The sequence below is a fragment of the Salvelinus sp. IW2-2015 genome, linkage group LG11 (assembly GCF_002910315.2).
Source record: "Salvelinus sp. IW2-2015 linkage group LG11, ASM291031v2, whole genome shotgun sequence".
Taxonomy (NCBI): domain Eukaryota; kingdom Metazoa; phylum Chordata; class Actinopteri; order Salmoniformes; family Salmonidae; genus Salvelinus; species Salvelinus sp. IW2-2015.
This window is the reverse complement of record NC_036851.1, coordinates 32,566,873-32,591,134: the sequence shown is the minus strand read 5'-3', so window position 1 is coordinate 32,591,134 and position 24,262 is coordinate 32,566,873. Positions and strand designations below refer to the sequence as shown.

The 24,262-nt window shown below is 40.8% G+C and overlaps 1 protein-coding gene across 5 annotated transcripts in view; it reads right to left on the bottom strand.

Annotated features, from left to right (window-relative positions):
* LOC111970212 (nck-associated protein 5-like) overlaps positions 1-24,262 on the bottom strand; it is a 115,488-nt gene that overhangs the window by 35,289 nt on the left and 55,937 nt on the right. For 2 of the 5 annotated variants that reach the window (XM_070445637.1, XM_024147324.2), the window contains exons 3-4: positions 15,502-15,571; positions 5,403-5,592 (exon numbers count right to left, since the gene is read on the bottom strand). The exons of 1 other annotated variant lie outside the window; for it this stretch is intronic. In XM_070445637.1, coding sequence (XP_070301738.1) covers positions 5,403-5,462 — 60 coding nt within the window. In that variant the 5' untranslated portion in view covers positions 5,463-5,592; positions 15,502-15,571. The remainder of the gene's footprint in view (positions 1-5,402; positions 5,593-15,501; positions 15,572-24,262) is intronic. 2 more of the 5 variants (XM_023996808.2, XM_023996807.2) reach the window with 2 other exon arrangements.

The window sequence follows — 24,262 nt, the reverse complement described above, 5'->3', positions numbered from 1 at the left end:
TCATTTTCCACACACAGTCTGTGCCTGTATTTAGTTTTGCTAGTGAGGGCCRAGAATCCACTCACATAGGTACGTGGTTGCAAAAGACATCAGTGTCTTAACAGCACAATTTGCCAAGGCAGGATACTCTCTGAGCGCAGCCCAATCCAGAAAATCTGGCAATGGCTTCTGATTAAATAAAATKTTCACAGAACCGCTTGTTGCAATTTCAATGAGGTTCTCTTGTTCAGACATCAGTAAGAGGACTGGTGGCAGGGCATGAAAGGGATAACGAATCCAGTTGTTTGTGTCATCCGTTTCGGGAAAGTACACGTGTAATTACGCACCCAACTCACTCAGGTGCTTCGCTATATCACATTTAACATTGTCCGTAAGCATGAGTTAATTTGCACACAAAAATATAATTCAATGATGGAAAGACCTGTGTGTTGTCCAGACAGAGAAGAGTGCCAACTTCTTAATCATAGCCTCAATTTTGTCCAGCACATTGAATATAGTTATGGAGAGTCCCTGTAATCCTAGATTCAGAAAGAATATCACCCAGATAGGCCAGTCGTGTGAGAAACGGTCAGACAAGTGAAAATTATGGTCAGTAAAATAAACTTTAAGCCGTCTCCCAATTTAAAAAAAAAACGTGTCAATGCTTTGCCTCTTGATAACCAGCACACTTCTGTATGTTGTAAAAGCGTTACATGGTCGCTGCCCATATCATTGCATAGTGCAGAAAATACACGAGAGTTCAGGGGCCTTGCTTTAACAAAGTGTCCAAAACGTCTTTCAAGCTGTCAGGCATTCCCTTGGCAGCAAGAGCTTCTCAGTAGATGCTGCAGTGTACCCAAGTTGCGTCAAGAGCAACTGCCTGCACTCGCGTTACCACTCCACTATGTCTCCCTGTCCTGGCTATTGCGGCATCAGTACAGAACATGAGCAGCAGCTACGTTTAGCTTCATTCGGGGCCGTTAGTGGAATTCCCGCGAGAGAGTAACGGTTAATTTTATTTATTTAACCTTTATTTAACTAGGGAGGTCAGTTAAAATTAAAACTTCAGGCTAGGGTCCTTCTTTCTTAATTTCCACCTGACTGACGTGCCCAAAGCTAACTGCCTGTTGCTCAGGCCCTGAAGCCAGGATATGCATATAATTGGTACCATTGGAAATAAATAATTTTGAAGTTTGTAGAAATGTTAAAATAATGTAGGAGACTATAACACAATAGATATGGTAGGAGAAAATCCAAAGAAAAACCAACCAGAATCTTTTTTTTTTTGAGAGCCCATGCTCTTACAATGGAAGGTATAGGGAAATAATTAAATTTAGCTCCCAGTATGCAATTCCATTKGCTTCCACAGGGTGTCAGCACTCTATGTTCAAGGTTTCAGGCTGGTTTCTTCCAAAACGAGTAAGAATAATTTGTTTTAGTACTGGGACRCACTATTGGAAATTCGTGTTTGGGCGCCCGAGGAAGACAAGACGCACCTGCTAATATCGGTTTCCTATTGAACATACTTCTTTCCGTATTAAATATTATAGTTTGATTACATTTTAGGGTATCTGAGGAGTCAATAGAAAGTTATTTTGACTTGTTTTAACAAAGTTTAGCGGTAGATTTTTGGATTCCTTTCTCTGCATGTTGAACGAGTGGATTATTCAAAATGATGGCGCCAACTAAACTGACTTTTAGGGATATAAAGAAGGATTTTATCTAACAAAACGACAMTATATGTTATAGCTGGGACCATTTGGATGACAAATCAGAGGAAGATTTTCAAAAAGTAAGTGAATATTTAATCGCTATTTGTGAATTTATGAAACCTGTGCCGGTGGGAAAATATTTTGATGTGGGGCGCCGTCCTCAAACAATCTCATGGCATGCTTTCGCTGTAATGGCTACTGTAAATCGAACAGTTCAGTTAGATTAACAAGAATTTAAGCTTTCAACCGATATAAGACAATTGTATGTACCTACATGTTTAATATCCATAATTCTTATGATTATTTATTTGAATTGTGCGCCCTCCAGTTTCACCGGAAGTTGTCCCGCTAGTGGGACGCCTAGCCCGAAGAAGTTTAAGAACAAATTCTTATTCACAATGACGACCTAACAAAAGCCAAAAGACCTCCTGCGGGGACGGGGATTTACAAAATAAATAAATAWAGGACAAAACACACATCACGACAAGAGAGACAACACTACATAAAGATTGACCTAAGACAACAACATAGCAAGGCAGCAACACATGACAACACAGCATGGTAGCAACACAACATGAAAACAACATGGTAACCGGAACACAACATTGTACCATGTTTTGTGCCGCTACCAACATTATTGGGCACAGACAACAGCACAATGGGCACACAGACAACAGCACAAAGGGCATGAAGGTAGAGACATCAATACATCACACAAAGCAGCCACAACTGTCAGTAAGAGTGTCCATGATTGAGTCTTTGAATGAAGAGATTGAGATAAAACCATCCAGTTTGAGTGTTTGTTGCAGCTCGTTCCAGTCGCTAGCTGCAGCGAACTGAAAAGATGACCCCCCAGGGATGTGTGTGCTTTGGGGACCTTTAACAGAATGTGACTGGATGTTAATTATTTGGTCTCGGCTACCTGTATTTGACATTGTGTTGTTATTTGGCTGAACACTAGGTGGTTTCATTTTATTTTGGCAGTGTAATGAGGCTACTCAGGCGAGAAAAAAACCTCACCCAAATGTATAGCCCCATTGGAAAATATTAATGAACTGTTTGAAAATGTGAAGAAAAAAATAAATATATATACAGTATATTAAAAAAAAAATTAATCACATTTTTATTTGGCGTACCCCTGACAGCATTGCGCGTACCCCTTCACCCTACCCCAGTTTGGGAATGCCTGGTATAGGGTGAAGTTGCTCCTAGAAGCTGATCCTGGGTAAATTTAGCATTTTCCAGCTAAAGGGTTAATGGGGCAATCAGCTGTTGAAAAAAAGAACAAAGCGTACTGCCTGACATTGTTTTTCTATGGACTGACCATCCATGATATAAAAATAGTTTTAACCATATTTTGAGGCCATGTAGTGTTTGTTTACATTTACTTTGTTTACAAACATTGGAGTAAAACAAGCTTGTATTTCGAGTTCTGATGGGGTACGACAGTTGAACTAAGATCATGAAGCATTTATAAGTTACATTCTTCAAGAATCAATGGATGTATATAATTAAATTATATGTCCAAAAATGGATTAACAACTGCTGATTGCCCCTTTAAGGTTAGCATTGGGAGAGGGGACCTATAACCTAGGGGAAACGTCAACCCGAAGCTTAGTATTGGGGACATGGTCTGGAACACTTACCATAGTAAGAGAGAGAGGTTGGGGACACGGTTGGTAATAATGTCACTGCACACAATAACAACATCTCATGGGGATTTGCAATGGTTTTACACTCTTTCCAGGGTGATAATTAAAGAGGCTTTTATATTTTCAACTACATTTCACCTTTCCACTCACTCTGCTTTTGGTAACGGTGACTGTTTTCAATAGTGATAGTGACAATGAAAAGAGGAATAACTGAGATTTAAATGAAGAACGTGGAGGCTGAATTATAAAAAGCTTTACGTATCTATTTTAACACCCCTGAGCACACGTATGGTGATCACATGAATGAAGCAGGGGATGGTCGTCTAGATATTACAGTTTATTTTGCTCTCCAGGTCGACCATGGCTGAGAGAGAGGCGCCGAGACTCATGGCTTGTTGCATCAGAAGCTCTGTAGTTTTACAAAGTTGCCAGACTCAGCCTCGTACGAACCATCCTGATCTCACAAGCTTACATTCTGTTGTTTCGCTACACAGATCTGTAACAAAACAGAATGTAAGCTCTCGAGATCAGGATGGTTCGTACGAGGCTAAGACAGTTTCCATCAAAGGCATCAGAATCCTTTATCTCTAAGCCATCGATCACTATCCATGTAAAGGTGAGGTCTCATGTAACATAATCATTGATAAGGAAAACAATAAAGGTATTCAGTAGAAAGAACATTAACAGGGCTTCAGTTAGGGATATGTAATGAATGTCTAATGGGAATTATAAAAACAATAAACCTAAAAACACATACAAACAAATAATATATGTATTTTAATGGAATAGAGGAAGACTGTCCTTTTGATTCCCTAACTCTACCTAGAGTCTAGTCCTAGCTCTAAATTTAGGCCCTAATTTGATGTAAAAAAATAGAACATTTGTCTTTTCTTGGTTGATGCTAAGCGAGTTCCTTGGGACATCCATACCCTTAACCCTAACCTTAATCCCTACCCCAGCCCTAACCTAACAGTTTTAAATTTCAACTTCAATGGGGTGACGTCAGAGTACCAAGGATCTCACTTAGACTTTTCCGTCTTTTCTCCTCCCCAGTCTTGTGCTTTAGTGGGAAGGCCCGCTCCATCAGGACATAAACCAATCGCTCTATTGTATCCAGATGATGGGCGGTAAACTAAAGCATATTCCACCCTTATCTAACCTCTTTCTCTGCCCATCCAAAATGACCTATTCAGTACTGGCAGAAAGATCTGAAGAGTGAAGTATGTGGGGTAGACAGCCCTCTTCTGGCCTGTATGGGATTTACATTCGTGATGGCAAAGCCTTATTTCAAATGGCTTTCTTACGAAATGAGTCCCTTTTGCGTCCCTTTGATATTTTGAGTAGAAATTGTGCACCAATATTGAATTTTAAAAGCCCGTTATATTTAATGAAGTACCCTTTAATATCTACACTCTAAAAAGAAAAAGGTTCCTCGAGTATCCTTTAGGGGTTCTTCAAATTGAAACTGTAGGGGAACCCTTAAGTTCTTCCGAGAACCCTTTAAAAAGGGTTCTTCATAGAACCCCTTTTAATGGATCCTCAAAGAACCTTTTGTGATTCATTTTTGAACTACCCCCCCGTCCCCTATTATTATTATTAATAATAATACATATAACAATGACACAATATTTTAGTTGTCAGTGTTTATTATGATTTTAGTGGCAAAGCAGAATAAAAATATCTAAATATGAGTTAAACTCCCAGCAGAGCCCCAAGTATAATGGGTATATCCTCTGGCGTGTTGATGTTCTCCGTATCCATAGCCAGAATGATTTTGCAGTGCATGGTGATTGAACAGGTTTCCTGTTAAATTCAGGCGTAGGAAGGGTAATGTCTGGGAAATCCCCCCCAAAAAGTCATTATATAGATGATTAACAAAAGATGCACGACAGAATTCATCACTTTTTGTGGTGAATGTGAATTTTAAAAAACTTTTGATAATGGTTTTCATACACATACCTTGTCCATAATGTAGAGGCCTATGGGATATTCATTAAAGAGGTAAGGGAGGAGGATGGTAAATGTGATCTGCATTACATACCAATACCTACTTACATACCTTTTTATGCCTCCTCGTATACCTGCAGATACAGACACAAAAGGTGAGCAGTTCAGGCATCTGCACGCAATACAGCTAGCCTTCAACATATTCTTATAGCCGACATATTCTTATAGCCTTCAACATGTTCTCATAGCCTACATATTCTTACCTCTTTGTTGATTGATATCCATTGAATTGTGTCCATTGTCTGTTTTAGAAAGATTGTCACAAATATAAAAAGATAGATGGTATCATCATAAAACAATATAAATATAGGTCATACAAGGGACAAACCTTACCTTAAACTGAGGATATTTTTCAGTTAAGTGCCTGCACCTGCTGTCCTTTCAAATCGAATTTGTTTCAGTTGAGCAGTTAAGGAGGTTCCTCGACTGAGGTTCCTCGATGAACCCCACCTATGGGGTTCTTGGAAGAACCTTTTGGATGCCATTTTCAGTGTCAAGAACCCTAAGGTTCTTCGAAGAACTTAGAAGAACCCTTGTTGAACCCCACATTTTTTTGAGTGTACAACATAGAAAATCAAATAAATCATGAAACAGACTTGCTAACTTGCTTCCATTCCCCCTTTCACAAGGTTGATTTATGGCTGATTTAAAGGCCCAGTGCAGTCAAAATGCATTTTTTTCTACATTTTGTATCATATAGTATTTCTGTGTTTTGTATCATATTGTACAACAGCTGATGAAACACACATTGTAAAAGTGTATGTGTTATTTTCCGATAGTTGCTGCTTGAAAATACAATCTACACATGAGCTTCTAATCAGCAGGTTCGCATGGGTGGTAGTTTTGGCTTTCCATGGTGACATCACCATGCGGTAAATTGGTTAATAGACCAATACAATTTTTTTGTTCCAAGCCTTTCTGCCAATAATAGGTCTTTTGTAGTTTTCCCCTCCCCACTCAGACCACTCCTAGCAAATTTCTTGTTTGAGAAATAGGTTTGTCCATTTTCATTTAAATCTATTACAGTAAGGTACTTAATTGTTACCCAGAAATGATTTGATATTGAATTAAAAATGGCTGCATTGGGCCTTTAAAATTAAATCAACCTGTCAACTCATACTTTATTTGGCACTTACTTTAGTCATTTTTTAAATTTAACCTCTTGAGATGGAAAATTACAATGTTAAAATTATGTGAAGATTTATTTTTTCCCCCCACCAAATTACACTACCCAAAAGGCACTGATTTTGTGGAACGACCTAACATGACTTGTGGGTGTTGCAATACAAAGCCATATTTATGCCGATAATATGTTAGAACAAGTCACAAAAAGCTTAATAATGATGGAGAACACATGAGACTCATAAAAAAAGGTATGGGGTACCAGAGAGAAGTAAAGAGAAATTCTCTCAGATGAAGAGTGCACGAGGTGCCGCTTTGAAGCACACTTCAGAGAGACTGTTCGGGTCGGTTCAAGGCAAGAGTTCTTCCTTTGCATGACTGCCAGGGTAGCGACAGCCAGCAGTAATTGTTGGTTTATTGTCCAGTGCAGCTGTTTAGAGCTGAGGTAACGGAGTCTTTGAACAGGGGATYCATGTAAGGAAGGATCAAAGAGAACAGGAGGCTGCATGCCATAGTCTGAAGATGCACTATTATAAGGAGTAGGGTGCCATCTAGGCCAAACATATAAAGTATTCTCAGGGACATGTGATTTGTGCCACATGCCGGCTTGGATCAATACACTGATGGCGCTGCAGCCTCCTCCTCTCCCATGTATCCCTCTTTCTAAGAATCCAAAATAAACAGGGCAGTTGTATATCCAGACTTGGGTAGGTAGGGGCTTATTTTCACCAAGCCACATAAAAAGGTAAAAAAGGTAACACTGACATTTTATAAATTAGTAATATATTCCATTTGCATGCATACATTTGTTACATATGGGTGATCCCGGGAATCAAACCCACTATCCTGGTTTTGCAAGAGCCATGCTCTACTAACTGAGCTACAGTTCCTTCCCCTTTTCCCATCCTTTTCCTAACCGTGCTTCACCTTTCCCATCTGTCTTTCCCCTTTTCCTGTCTTTCCGCAGATCAGTGCTCTGTTCCCTTCTTATTTTGTGATGGATGTCTGACTGACTTGAGAGAGCTTAGGTTTTGGGTTTTGATTCAGCTAAGAATATAAATCGATATGGCCGGTGTGGTTCAGCGATTAGTGCCGTGGACCCCAGCAAACATGTATTGTATATCCTACCAGAGTAGTCATGGATTCAAATCAGACCCACTGCCCTTCTAACTCTCAATCTCTCCTGTCTCCTCGCCACTGTCCTATCTTAATAAAACCCACAATTTAAAAAAAAAATGAAATATATATATATATAGAAGAGAAGAATAACTCAAATAGACTTAGATTCAGTCAAATAGACTCATGGTGGTGAACATGTGCACGTCAGTGGAGGCTCCTCATATGAGGAATGGGAGGACCATCCTCCTCAGTGATAAACAAAAAAAATAGTAAAACAGTTAAAGTTATCCTTTTTAGATAAAACTATACTAAATATAATCATGTCACCAAATAATTGATTAAAACATAATATTTTGCAATGAAGGTCCACAGTAGGCTCAACATCACTCTGTAGGGTAGCACCATAGGTACATTGACTTCAATACAAAACCTAGGAGGCACATGGTTCTCATCCCCTTCCATAGACTTACACAGTAATTATGAGCTCTTGCAGCATGAACTGATATGTCCACCCAATCAAAGGATCAGAGCATGAATCTAGTACTGAAAGCATAAGATACAGCTAGCCAGCACTGCAGTGCATAACATGTGGTGAGTAGTTGACTCAGAGAGAAAGACAATAGTTGAACAGTTAAATGAATTTCTTCCAAAATGGAGAAGCAAGATACAGTCCAAAAAAAATCACTTTCAGTTTCACTTGGCTAGCAAATGCAGCTATCTAGTTTAGCCTACTCAAACACCCTGCTCAGACAGAGGGATGCTATGTTAGCTAGCTGGCTATGACTATCCAACACGACTTGGAAGAGTTCCAGTGTTAAGGGAAGCTTTTGGTTTTACTAATTTATTGCCACCGTGGCCCGTGGGTTTAGGTGCAAAACGGCTTACTGACTGTACACTAACAATACTGCATTATTGTAGCAGGTTCACTAACGCGTTAGTTTTATTAGGTATGTTGACTATGACGTTACTTTAGCTAATATTAATATAATAATATATATAATATATAATATATAATATAATGATGGCAATGATATTAGGCTAATCTGGCTAATCTGAAGATGGTGCTGGCTAAAGCTAAAACTGGCGAGTGTAGAGAGTATAGAGATATTGTTATATCCAACGATGTTAGGATGAAACAGTCAGAGGTCACCAAGCGCAACATAGCTTCAGCGTGTAAATCAGCTAGAAAGATGTGTCGGCATCGAGTAATTGTCTCTGGCCCCCTCCCAGTTAGGGGGAGTGATGAGCTCTACAGCAGAGTCTCACAACTCAATCGCTGGTTGAAAACTGTTTTCTGCCCCTCCCAAAAGATAGAATTTGTAGATAATTGGCCCTCTTTCTGGGACTCACCCACAAACAGGACCAAGCCTGGCCTGCTGAGGAGTGACGGACTCCATCCTAGCTGGAGGGGTGCTCTCATCTTATCTACCAACATAGACAGGGCTTTAACTCCTCTAGCTCCACAATGAAATAGGGTGCAGGCCAGGCAGCAGGCTGTTAGCCAGCCTGCCAGCTTAGTGGAGTCTGCCACTAGCACAGTCAGTGTAGTCAGCTCAGCTATCCCCATTGAGACTGTCTGTGCCTCGACCTAGGTTGGGCCAAACTAAACATGGCGGTGTTCGCCTTAGCAATCTCACTAGGATAAAGACCTCCTCCATTCCTGCCATTATTGAAAGAGATCGTGATACCTCACATCTCAAAATAGGGCTACTTAATGTTAGATCCCTCAAAGGCAGTTATAGTCAATGAACTAATAACTGATCATAATCTTGATGTGATTGGCCTGACTGAAACATGGCTTAAGCCTGATGAATTTACTGTGTTAAAGGAGGCCTCACCTCCTGGTTACACTAGTGACCATATCCCCCGTGCATCCCGCAAAGGCGGAGGTGTTGTTAACATTTACGATGGCAAATTTCAATTTACACAAAAAAATATGACGTTTTCGTCTTTTGAGCTTCTAGTCATGAAATCTATGCAGCCTACTYAATCCCTTTTTATAGCTACTGTTTACAGGCCTCCTGGGCCATATACAGCGTTCCTCACTGAATTCCTATCGGACCTTGTAGTCATAGCAGATAATATTCTAATTTTTGGTGATTTTAATATTCACATGGAAAAGTCCACAGACCCACTCCAAAAGGCTTTCGGAGCCATCATCGACTCAGTGGGTTTTGTCCAACATGTCTCTGGACCTACTCACTGCCACAGTCATACTCTGGACCTAGTTTTGTCACATGGAATAAATGTTGTAGATCTTAATGTTTTTCCTCATAATCCTGGACTATCGGACCACCATTTTATTACGTTTGCAATCGCAACAAATAATCTGCTCAGACCACAACCAAGGAGCATCAAAAGTCGTGCTATAAATTCTCAGACAACAGAAAGATTCCTTGATGCCCTTCCAGACTCCTTCTGCCTACCCAAGCACGTCAGAGGACAAAAATCAGTTAACCACCTAACTGAGGAACTCAATTTAACATTGCGCAATACCCTAGATGCAGTTGCACCCCTAAAAACATGTCATAAGAAACTAGCTCCCTGGTATACATAAAATACCCGAGCTCTGAAGCAAGCTTCCGGACAATTGGAACGGAAATGGCGCCACACCAAACTGGAAGTCTCCCGACTAGCTTGGAAAGACAGTACCGTGCAGTATCGAAGAGCCCTCACTGCTGCTCGATCATCCTATTTTTCCAACTCAATTGAGGAAAATAAGAATAATCCTAAATGTATTTTTGATACTGTCGCAAAGCTAACTAAAACGCAGCATTCCCCAAGTGAGGATGGCTTTCTCTTCAGCAGTAATAAATTCATGAACTTCTTTGAGGAAAAGATCATGATCATTAGAAAGCAAATTACAGACTCTTCTTTAAATCTGCGTATTCCTCCAAAGCTCAGCTGTCCTGAGTCTGCACAACTCTGCCAGGACCTAGGATCAAGAGAGACACTTAAGTGTTTTAGTACTATATCCCTTGACACAATGATGAAAATAATCATGGCCTCTAAACCTTCAAGCTGCATACTGGACCCTATTCCAACTAAACTACTTATAGAGCAGCTTCATGTGCTTGGCCCTCCTATGTTGAACATAATAAACGGCTCTCTATCCACCGGATGTGTACCAAACTCACTAAAAGTAGCAGTAAGAAAGCCTCTCTTGAAAAAGCCAAACCTTGACCCAGAAAATATAAAAAACTAAAAATCGGCCTATATCGAATCTTCCATTCCTCTCAAAAATYTTAGAAAAAGCTGTTGCACAGCAACTCACTGCCTTCCTGAAGACAAACAATGTATACGAAATGCTTCAGTCTGGTTTTGGACCCCATTATAGCACTGAGACTGCACTTGTGAAGGTGGTAAATGACCTTTTAATGGCGTCAAACCGAGGCTCTGCATCTGTCCTCGTGCTACTAGACCTTAGTGCTGCCTTTGATACCATCGATCACCACATTCTTTTGGAGAGATTGGAAACCCAAATTGGTCTACACGGACAAGTTCTGGCCTGGTTTAGATCTTATCTGTCGGAAAGATATCAGTTTGTCTCTGTGAATGGTTTGTCCTCTGRCAAATCAACTGTACATTTCGGTGTTCCTCAAGGTTCCGTTTTAGGACCACTATTGTTTTCACTTGTTCTAGGTCCCAAGAAACAAAGAGATCTTCTGTTGAATCTGACAATCAATCTTGATGGTTGTAAAGTCATCTCAAATAAAAACTGTGAAGGACCTCGGCGTTACTCTGATCTCTCKTTTGACGAACATATCAAGACTGTTTCAAGGACAGCTTTTTTCTATCTACGTAACATTGCAAAAATCTGAAATCTTCTGTCCAAAAATTATGCAGAAAAATGTATCCATGCTTTTGTTACTTCTAGGTTAGACTACTGCAATGCTCTACTTTCCGGCTACCCGGATAAAGCACTAAATAAACTTCAGTTAGTGCTAAATACGGCTGCTAGAATCCTGACTAGAACCCAAACATTTGATCCTATTACTCCAGTGCTAGCCTCCCTACACTGGCTTCCTGTTAAGGCAAGGGCTGATTTCAAGGTTTTACTGTTAACCTATAAAGCGTTACATGGGCTTGCTCCTACCTATCTTTCCGAGTTGGTCCTGCCGTACATACCTACCCGTACGCTACGGTCACAAGACGCAGGCCTCCTAATTGCCCCTAGAATTTCTAAGCAAACAGCTGGAGGCAGGGCTTTTCTCCTATAGATCTTCATTTTATGGAATGTCTGCCTACCCATGTGAGAGACGCAGACTCGGTCTCAACCTTTAACTTCTTTTGGCTGCAGGGCAGTATTGAGTAGCTTGGATGAAAGGTGCCCATTTCAAACGGCCTCGTACTCAATTCTTGCTCGTACAATATGCATATTATTATTACTATTGGATAGAAAACTCTCTAGTTTCTAAAACCGTTTGAATATATATCTGTGAGTAAAACAGAACTCATTTTGCAGCAAACTTCCTGACAGGAAGTGGAAAATCTGAAATCGATGCTCTGTTCCAGGGCATCCCTATTCATTTGCTTGATATGTATTAGTATACATGCACTTCATACGCCTTCAACTAGATGTCAATAGGCAGTGAGAGAAGAAAGTGTGTATAGCTTGATCTGAGGTCGATAAGAGCTCTTGGCATGACGTGCAATTTCCTGTTTCTGGAAGGCGCGAGAAGGAACCGGGATTGCCTTCTGAAAAGCTGTCGTTATAGACGCTACTATCTCCGCTTTGAATTATTTGATAAATGTGACAATATCATCGTAAAGTATGTTTTTTAATATAGTTTTATCATATTATTGAAATTTTTTCGGAGGTTAGGCGTGTTGCGTTCTCTGCGTTTGTTCAGGAAGGAGAGCTTCGCGCCACTTGGCTAGTGTGCTTGCTAATTCAAGAGGGAAAAATGCCATTCTAAAACCAAACAACGATTGTTCCCGACAAAGGACCCCTTGTACAACATTCTGATGGAAGATCATCAAAAGTAGGACCCATTTATGATGTTATTTATATATATCTGTCGAACATGTGTACTATTAGTTTGCGCCCAGATTTTGGGCGCTCTCTCGCCATAACGTAAGTTGCATGTCGTAATAAGTTATTTTTAGAATTATAACACGGCGATTGCATTAAGAACTAAGCTATCTTTAATTTGCTTTCCAACATGTATTTTTTAGTAACGTTTATGAATAGTTATTTGATTAGATTAGGTGCCTCTCCAAGATTTCTCCGGACATTGTTATTGCATTTTGCCTAGTATTCACATTGTTTAACCACGATTTGTGCCGCTAAATATGCACATTTTCGAACAAACAATATATGTTGTATTTTCGCTGTAAAACACTTAAAGAATCGGAAATATTGGCTGGATTCACAAGATGKTTGTCTTTAATTTGCAGTACACCATGTATTTTTCATAAATGTTTTATGATGAGTATTTAGGTATTTCAATTTGGTCTCTGTAATTGTTCTAGCTGCKTCGGTGCTATTTCCGATTGTAGCTGCAATGTAAAACTATGATTTATACCTCAAATATGCAAWTTTTTTCGACAMAAAACATAGATTTATTGTATAACTTGTTATAAGACTGTCATCTGATGAAGTTGTTTCTTGGTTAGTTTGGTTGGTTCTTGGTTAGTTAGGTTGGTTTTGTGAAGGCTACCTGTGCTGTGAAAAATGTCTGTGCTTTTTTGTATTTGGTGGTGAGCTAACATAAATATACGTGGTGTTTTCGCTGTAAAACATTTTAAAAATCGGACATGTTGGCTGGATTCACAAAATGTGTATCTTTCATTTGCTGTATTGGACTTGTTAATGTGTGAAAGTGAAAAAAATATATTTTGAATTTCGTGCCCTGCACTTGGACGGGCTGTTTGTCATAAGTGTACCGGCACCGCCCTGCAGCCATAACGCCCTTGCTGTCTCTGCCTGGCCTCTAACCCTATTACAGGGGCTGAGTCACTGGCTTACTGGTGCTCTTTCATGCCGTCCCTAGATGCGGTGCATCACTTGAGTGGTTTGAGTCACTGACGTGATCTTCCTGTCTGGGTTGGCGCCCCCCCCTTGGGTTGTGCCGTGGCGGAGATCTTTGTGGGCTATACTTGKCCTTGTCTCAGGATGGTAAGTTGGTRGTTGAAGTTTTCCCTCTAGTGGTGTGGGGGCTGTGCCTTGGCAAAGTGGGTGGGGTTATATCGTCCCTGTTTGGCCCTGTCCGGGGGTATCATCGGATGGGGTCTCCTGACCCCTCCTGTCTCAGCCTCCAGTATTTATGCTGCATTAGTTTATGTGTCGGGGGGCTAGGGTCAGTTTGTTATATCTGGAGTACTTGTCTTATCCGATGTCCTGTGTGAATTTAAGTATGCTCTCTCTAATTCTCTTTCTTTCTCTCTCTCTCGGAGGACCTGAGCCCTAGGACCATGCCTCAGGACGACCTGACATGACTCCTTGCTGTCCCCAGTCCACCTGGCCGTGCTGCTGCTCCAGTTTCAACTGTTCTGCCTGCGGCTATGGAACCCTGACCTGTTCACCGGACGTGCTACCTGTCCCAGACCTGCTGTTTTCAACTCTCTAGAGACCGCAGGAGCGGTAGAGATACTCTTAATGATCGGCTATGAAAAGCAAACTGACATTTACTCCTGAGGTGCTGCACCCTCGACAACTACTGTGATTATTATTATTTGACCATGCTGGTCATTTATGAACATCTTGGCCATGTTCTGTTATAATCTCCACCCGGCACAGCCAGAAGAGGACTGGCCACCCCTCAYAGCCTGGTTCCTCTCTAGGTTTCTTCCTAGGTTTTGGCCTTTCTATGGAGTTTTTCCTAGCCACCGTGCTTTTACACCTGCATTGCTTGCTGTTTGGGGTTTTAGGCTGGGTTTCTGTACAGCACTTTGAGATATCAGCTGATGTACGAAGGGCTATATAAATACATTTGATTTGATGATGTAGGCTGTGTGTAGCAGTTATGATATGGTTTGGAAAGTTTTTTTTGCCTGGTCACATAGAGCTGATGTGTTGTGCATTGACGTCCACACAGGACGAAGGGAAAAGATGAGGAGGAGAGTGCATAGTTGCGAGAAGGAATACAATGTGGCTGTTATGAAAGTGAACTGTGTTTATGCGTGATCAGGGGTGTATTCATTCCCACCGATTCTGTTGAAAAATGTTTCTTAAACTGAAACAAATGGGGATAAACATACCTGAATTTGTCCAATAGAAACTCTCGCTTGCAACTGTTGGACTATGATTACACCCTATATTAGCTAGATGCAGGCAAGATTGTGCAAGGCGGTATTGTCCATGTGTCGATCACCTCAAATTTTTCTCGACCTGTGCGCACCTACGTTGTAAACTTTCATTTATAGGCTAGGTTGTAGCAACCTCATGATGGGTATAGGGAAAATGTAATAGCCTAAACCTATCGCTGTTACATTTAACTGGGTGAATGGAATATGAATGACATTCAACCAATATGCTGTAATAGAAATAAGGCCATGCTCATTAAAAAAATTATCTTCCTCCCTCATCTTAAACGGCACTGACCGCCACTGGGATAAATATACCTGAATTTGTCTAATAGAAACTCTCGTTTGCAACTGTTGGACTAATGATTACACCCTAGATCAGCTAGATGCAGGCAAGATTGTGTAAGGCATGTAATGAATGTCTCACTGTCTGTGCACCTACGTTGTTTAACTTTAATTCGTAGGCTGTAGCAACCTCATGACGGGTATAGGGAAAATGAAATCTATTAATGTTACATTGAGAGGCGTGAACAGAATATAAATTACATTCATCCAATATGATGTAATAGAAATAAGGCCATGCTCATTAAAAAAAATCCTCCTCCCTAATCCTAAATGGCACCCACCACCACTGGTGTACATGTGTAGGAGGGGGTACCCACCGGTGAGGCTGGCTAAACAATGTGCAGAAAGGTCAGTAATGATACCGTTCAGCCCCGCTCCGCAATTTACCTGAGAAACACACAAAAAGACAAAATGTTAGTCTCACAGTATTCCCAGGGTAAATAATTTAGTTTAACATCTTACCTAAAAGACAAGACACACCAAAACAACATTGTAATTCCCCAAAGGTCAAGCATTGCATTAACTTGTCACAAAAAAGCTAAACCTATTTTCTAGGGCTGATCCCATTTAGTCAACGGGTTGATTGTTTGGTAGATATGCTGTTGGTCGACAGATCTTTTAGTAGAGCAGTGACAAATATATACAAATAGTGGACTAATCCATTGCAGAGGCTGTGGGGATGGCACACCAGTAGTACATTTACCTTTAATTACCATAATTTCTCATCTACGTTTGTTTGGTTACGGTAATTTCTGTTAATGCATTCAATATTTTATTGTTACAGTCTTACCGTTGTCATTGTAGGAGTGGACACGTTTTTTGCAGAGCGCACAACCTAGGCTACACTTGTGAGTAAACAGTTTTGATTTATTTCATTCCATTTACAAGTTGTCAATTTATTAATTGGTCTTTTGTTTGAAGCACTCCTGTCAATCTTGAGTAAGGACGCACCTGATTCTGCATTGAAGTAGGCATAAGCTACCTGGCCTACATGCAAATGTAGACCTATAAATGTGCACGGTTGAGGATCTGATACTATTTCTGATTGTCTTAACTCCCCATCACTGCAGAGCTTCTCAAAGTTATTTTTTCTTCGCCTCAAACAGCAAGTAAACAAAGTCTGTTTTTACATCTATTGAGAATGACAATAGTTTGTCAATGTAGCCCATTTGAAAAATGTTTCCAGCTCTCTCCCTTTTGATAACCACTCAGCATGAAAGGGGAAAAAAATGCATGCTCTGATCTGGTGGAAACGTCAGAAAATAGACCTACCTGATTACATTTTATACCTTGCGAAAATAGCCTACAGCTATTCCTTGTAGACAGTTCCTGAGTAGCCAATGTGGTTTATAGGATTTTTATTTTATTTTTTAAATCAGGATATTTTCTACCTACGGGCTGCAATGTTTTTTTTWWATTATAAATGAAATTAAACTGTTCCACGAAAATGTGCATATGAAACTCATAACTGGCACGTAGAYCAGTAGAAATGGTACGATAACTGCACTCCAAATGGAAAAGGTTGCCGACCGCTGGTACAGTTGAAGTCGGAAGTTTACATACATTTAGGTTGGAGTCATTAAAACTTGTTTTTCAACCACTCCACAAATGTCTTGTTAATTAACAAACTATAGTTTTGGCAAGTTGGTTAGGRCATCTACTTTGTGCATGACACAAGTAATTTTTCCAACAATTGTTTACAGATTATTTCACTGTATCACAATTCCAGTGGGTCAGAAGTTTACATACATTAAGTTGACTGTGCCTTTAAACAGCTTGGAAAATTCCAGAAAATGTCATGGCTTTAGATAGGCTAATTGACATCATTTGAGTAATTGGAGGTGTACCTGTGGATCTATTTCAAGGGCTACCTTCAAACTCAGTGCCTCTTTGCTTGACATGGGAAAATCAAAATAAATCAGCCAAAACCTCAAAAAATAAATTAAAAGACCTCCACAAGTCTGGTTCATCCTTGGGAGCAATTTCCAAACGCCTGAAGGTTCCACGTTCATCTGTACAAACAATAGAACGCAAGTATAAACAACATGGGACCACACAGCCGTCATACCGCTCAGGAAGGAGACGCGTTCTGTCTCCTAGAGGTAAACGTACTTTGGTGCGAAAAGTGCAAATCAATCCCAGAACAACAGCAAAGGACCTTGTGAAGATGCTGGAGGAAACCGGTACAAAAGTATCTATATCAACAACCTGAAAGGCCGCTCAGCAAGGAAGAAGCCACTACTCAAACTGCCATAAAAAAGCCAGACTACGGTTTGCAACTGCACATGGGGACAAAGATTGTACTTTTTGGAGAAATGTCCTCTGGTCTGGTGAAACAAAAATAGAACTGTTTGGCCATAATGACCATCGTTATGTTTGGAGTAAAAAGGAGCAAGCTTGCAAGCCGAAGAACACCATCCCAAACGTGAAGCACGGGGGTGGCAGCATCATGTTGTGGGGGGTGCTTTGCTGCAGGAGGGACTGGTGCACTTCACAAAATAGATGGCATCATGAGGAAAGGAAAATTATGTGGACATATTGAAGCAACATCTCAAGACATCAGTCAGGAAGTTAAAGCTTGGTCACAAATGGGTCTTCCAAATGGAAAATGACCCCAAGCATACTTCCAAAGTTGTGGCAAACTGGCTTAAGGATAACAAAAGTCAAGGTATTGGAGTGGCCATCAAAGTCCTGACCTCAATCCTATAGAACATTTGTGGGCTGAACTGAAAAAGTGTGTGTGTGCAAGGAGGCCTACATACCTGACTCAGTTATACCAGCTCTGTCAGGAGGAATGKGCCAAAATTCACCCAAATTATTGTGGGAAGCTTGTGGAAGGCTACCTGAAATGTTTGACCCAAGTTTAAATTGTTTAAGGCAAATGCTACCAACTACTAATTGAGTGTATGTAAACTTCTGACCCACTGGGAATGTGATGAAAGGAATAAAAGCTGAAATAAATAATTCTCTATTATTCAGACATTTCTCATTTCTCATTTCTCAAATAAAGTGGTGATCCTAACTGACCTAAGACAGGGACTTTTTACTCTGATTAAATGTCAGGAATTGTAAAAAACTGAGTTTAAATGTATTTAGCTAAGGTGTATGTAAACTTCCGACTTCAACTGTATAGCCTAACGGCAGAATCTGCAGAAGCCAGCAGCAGCGGGAGGAGAGTCGGGAACAGGTTTTTTCCTTCTGGTTAGGCTATATTGATCTCTGGCTCCCTATTTAGTAATTTGTGTGTCTTAGGCTCAGTAGCCTACATATAGTTGACTTTATTCAAACATAGAAAAATACATGGTCGTCTAAGATTTTCTTTTCAGGGACAGCCCTAATATTTTCACCATCTTCGCAGCCATCCTCGTTGAGTGTTTGCCATAGCATGTGGYATTTAACATGTGAAACAAGACACACCAAAAACAGCGTATCACAGCCAGTCCACGTCATTGACATTTACAGTGCCTTATAAACATACACRACATCCTCTATCCAACCCGGCAGATAAATAACTGAAATCAAGCTACAAACACGAGACACTATGTGATATTAGGTTCACTTAACTGATCCATCCGTTATGCTGGTCTTCTCTGGCATTTCCAAATCACCAGATAAGTGCTACATCTTTAACCATTTTATCCAGGTTTAGTTTGAGTAACCTTTTCCAAATAAAAACTTTATAGCAATAAAGCTCCCGCCCATTTCCCACTATGTTTTGGTCGGTGGAACAACAGACACACTGCAGAGCGTAAATCACAGCAGGTTTGTATGCGTGAAGCTAATAGTACCGCAGATGGTAAAGCAGGACACCACAATGCATTGTTTCATATTAGCTCGAACCCTGTAAAAGCCATACCTAACTAACTCAAAGCTCAGGGTTTGCACTTTACCTGCAGGGCAAAATTCAAAGTGGTTAGTGAACTAATGGTTATGTGGGGTGGTAAGTTTAAAGATGTGGTTGCGGTCTGAGATCTCATTGGGAGTGGATCAGATGTTTCGGTGTCGGCCCGATGTAATGCACATCGTTCACACGTCAGGAAAGAGGAATTTGTGGCCAGAAAGCATTGTGGCCAGAAAGCATTGTGGCCAGAAAGCAACGAGAGAAAGAAACACGTTTGTTCCTGCATGGCACCACTCTTAGTGAGTATTGGYGCAACAAGCGCATTCCAAGAGGACTGAGAATACAGAAGGAGCCTACTATAGGTAATAACGACAAAACTTTCGTTCAGCAATGGGGTGAAATACTCAACAAATGCTCATTAGATTTAATGCTACTTATCGTGGAACATGTGTCGAAGGAAGTGAAAGAAGTTGAAGTTAAGATTAGCGAACATGAGGCTATAATGAAGGAGATTCTAGGCCCTAATTTTACAACCATAGACGACACGATCAAGCAGTCCATTGGGAAATACAGAGACCTCTCACCAAGGCCAAACAAAAAATCAAGAAATACCAGCCAACACAGAGGATACCAGCTCAACCAGGTGTACGCATGGAAGGCCCAAGGACAGGAGCCACGCAGAGCCGACGGAGGACGCACCGCTGATCGGGGGACGCAGATACGCAGCAGCGGGAGACATGGAAACTTGGACACAGAGGCATCCACCGAGAGCGAATTCTCTACAGACAGTGACCCAGCTTCCATGCACACAATCCTTTTTTAGCCCGGAACAACAGAGGGCTCCACAAAGAAAAGAAACGATGCAGGAGAGGTAAGCGGTCGAAGAGGAGACCAGGAACACAGGCCGTGACATGGAGCTACAGCGGGACGCGGTAATTAACCTCTCCAAAAAGACCTTACTGACGCTCAAGTCTCAGTCTTATCTAAGGCCTCTCTTTTGTACCTACATGTACAGATAAACCATTCGATACGAAAGTAGATCTGTTTAAATTCTTTCGCAAGATAAACTTAAGCATGTGTTTTCGCAAAACACTGATTCGGGCCTAGTAACACATCAAGGAACTGGCACCCATTTTAAGCCCAAAAGCAAATTCTGTCCTATGGTTAACAACTCCTCGATTAATACCTATTGTAGGTTAGTCGAACAAGAAGCCATGTCATATATACAAGACAAACAAAACATATTCAGAAGAATCTCACTAGAACAGAAGAACTGGCACTCAAAGAATAATGAAAGATTCATCTTTGGTTATAAAACCTGCAGACAAGGTGTGCTGTGGTGTTTTTAGACTATGACAAATATAAAGAAGAAATCAGAGACAACTCAGCAATGAACGTTTCTATAGAAAACTGAGTGTTGATCCCACACAGGTGTCCAAAGGGATATTTGCTCTAATTTGGAGCAAGCCCTATTAAACAACCTTATCTCAAAACCTGAATATGAATATCTTTGTTGCAAATGTGCCATACGTCCATGCTTATACATTTTACCGAAATTACACAAACCTAAAACACAACAAGGCAACTATCCAGGCAGACCAGTGGTTGCAGGAATAGCTCAATGCTAGAGCCATTGTCAAACTTTGTAGACTCTTTTATTAAATCTCATGTGCAATCATTGCCATCATATGTAAAGGACTCTATAGACTTCATAAACAAGATCTCACCAATAACGGTTTAAAAGAAGACTTTTTGGTCACATTAGATGTCGAGAGTCTTTATACCAGCATTCCCCATGTGGGGGGCTGCACACTAGCACACTATTTGGGAACAGAGATACTAATAGAATATCCACCAACAAACTTCATCTAGAGTTGGCTGAATATGTTTGACGTACAACTATTTCAGGTTTGATGATGAATACTATCTCCAAACGAATGGAACATCGATGGGCTCTACATTTGCTCCGAGCTATGCCAACCTCTATATGGGTCTTTTTGAAGAAACGTTTGTTAATAATGAAAACGAGAATCCATTTTTGAATAAAGTCCTTAAAGGTATCGATATATTGATGACATTTTTTGGTATATGGTAGAACTGAAGAAAACTGTCAATTTTATGCACTACTCAATACATTGACCCCAATCTCAAATTCACTATTGAACGTGACACTAAACGGTTCATTATCTCGATATGTGGATAGAAATCAAATGGAACCTTGTTTACAAGTCTATATAGAAAAGAAACGGACAGAAATACTCTATTACAGGTGACAGCTTCCACCCTGACCATTAAAAAGAGACTTCACAGAAGCCAATTTTTAGACTGCGCCGATATGCCACTCCACAGATGATTATCTAGAAAAAGCAGCGGAGCGCATGAGGTTTCTAAAAAGAGGCTATTCGTCACAATGTGTGATGAAGCTCATAACTTGGCATTGGAAAAAACACGAGATGAAACTGCTACAAAAAAGACCCGCTAAAGTTACAGAACACTCCGTAAGTTTACAAACTACATATACTTTGAATTCGCGAAAAGTGGGAGAGGTGGTCAAGAAACACTGCATATTTTACATCAGACCCAGCTTTGCCGGCTGAATTTAAATATCCACCACGTTGTGTATAGGAGAGTCGCAATTACGCGATAGATTGGTTCATGCCAACTGCCAGCACTTAAGAAATTAGCCAAGCACTTTTACCCCTCTACAAAGGTTAGCTATAATGCAGAGGATGCGCACAGTGCAACAATATGATGAAGTGTCAATATTCTGTCACCACACACAGGAAAAAGGTTCCAAATAAATGACATTATTACGTGTCCACCACCCATGTTATTTACATTATTAAATGTCCATGTGGCTCTGTATGTCGCAAAACCACCCGCTCTCTCAAAACAGAGAATTAGTGAACATAAAAGTTCAATCAGGAGAAACGACAGGATTATCCAGTCGCTGTACACTTCAATGACATGAAGCATGACATTTCACCTTTAGATTTTGTGGCATAGAGAAGTTAAAGATATCAGACAGGGGAGGTATATTAATAATACTCTGAGTAAAAGAGAATGTTTTTGGATTTCACCCTCCAGACATTGTTTCCAAAAGGACTTAATGATGAAATGCCTTTGATTTATGCTGTGAATTGGAACATGAAATGTGTGTCTCTTGTAGATTATTCTGACGTTTTTCATATGATGTACCCAATGACTAATGAACTTGCTATGTCCTCATTGAGATTATACAGAAGTGTTCAATACGCCTTATTTATACACTTTTGTAATATTTATGAAATGCACATTGTTATATTTGGTAGCACTTATTTATTTTCCTTTGCCTCCAACCCCCTTCGATGTGTAGAACGGATGTGGGTGGGGCCAGGTCTACATAAGGGTGCAACTTTCAAAAAATCCCCAAAAGCTCTGACGAAGGCCGTGTGGCCGATACGTAAGCTTATTAAATATCGGTGATACTATCAAGAGCAGTGTGCGGTTTCCTTTTCCCTTCATCTTGGCCAGAAAGCATTGCCAAATATGGAAGCTTATGTTACCAGAGTGAAAGCTGATAGACCAGTGTGAAAAGCAAGGACAGAAACAAAGGAAGACAAAAAAATTAATAAAATGCAATGAAAGATGCTTGTGAAGCATTTTTATCCACTCCCACACTCTCCAGGCCGTGTTCCTCTCACAGTCTGTCCCACATCACTTCTGACAGGCAGTTCCCCATCCCAGCCCCCCTGGACTCCCAGACCCCTTCAGGGGCCAATACTTAATCCTGTTAAATCATGTCAACCCTTCCCAGAATTAGATTAGCACTTGAGAGCATCTTCCATATCCACCCAGGGTTTCCCTCTATAGAGAGCACAGACAGGCAGGGCTGCCAGGTGGGATGGAAGTTTTCACGCCACCAAACAGGTGCTTCAGAGGAGCTCCTCACAACTTGTCTCAGACTCGACATCAGCTGCTGCTGCCTCCCAGACATCACTGTCAATGCCCCCCCCGAAACTAAACAGACTGCAGTGGCATAGAGTACTGTTAAGCAGTCACATGTTAGGGGAATGCCTTTGTTTGGGGCAGAGAGAAGGATAAGATAAGATAAAATAGTTTGATCAGCTCTGGCTGTCTCCCTTCAAACCTAATCGAGATAATCCAACACATCAATATCAAAATAGATGATGCAAAGATGCTAATAACATTATTGAATAGTATTGATATATATATGCAGCAGAATGCTATCTTGCAGTAGATAACCTAATAACGGTGCTCTATCTACAATGGGCTCTACATATATTTAATCTAATCTCTAATCTACAAGGTAAAGTCTACGGTGTGTCTGCATCTGGCAAATACAGACAACAATTACAAGGGTTGGAATATAGCCTAACGTGCCAGTTTTTCCCAACACACACGGCTGTTGAACAAGACTATGTATGGGCTGATTCCAATGCTGTGATCCTGTGAATCACTGCAATGATAATATGCCCTGAGGCGTCAGCTGACAATGCATGGGAATGAGGGCCAGACCTATGTGGTCTGCCTTCACCAGCAGCCTCAGCAACACTGGGCTAGACAGTCTAAATCCACCATGTCACTGTGCACCTGGAGGCTGGTAAGGCAGGCAGGCGGGCGGGCAGGAGGTGGGACATTCTTTCAGGATGAGTGTCAGGGAGGGGAATTGTCTGCCAGGAGTTGGCCTCACAGATGGAGGCACAGTGGGTTTGAAGGTTTTTTGGAGAGAGTCGGTATGTGGAGTCGACACACAAAAAAGAAAGACAGAGGAAGCGAAAGAGTTATACAGAGAGGATGACAGTAGGGCTGGGCGATATATCGAATTCATTCGAATGTATGTTTTTGCGCAATATTCCAAATGCCTGTATCGCAGAATCAAGTTTTTTTTGTATTTTTCGTTTATGTGGGTTTATGTCCGCTTGTTCTCATGTTGTCTTTTTGGTTTCGTCTCGTGCACCTTCTCATTTACACCAGAGATCTATATAATGACGAGATGCTCATGTCTCCACTGGGAGTAGTTGTCCCAAAGCCGGGAAGTTAGGCGACAAGGTTCAAAATAAGCGCATTGGGCATATTTTGGACATATTTAGGCGAGAGTAAAACCTCTCGCTTGGCCTCTTTCTCCCAAGCACCTCCCCTTACCTCTCACAACGACAAAGATGAGCGATTACTTCTTCCTCTCTGACAAACGGTTTCAACTCGCTATTTGCATTTGAGGTTTGGTCCAACAGAAA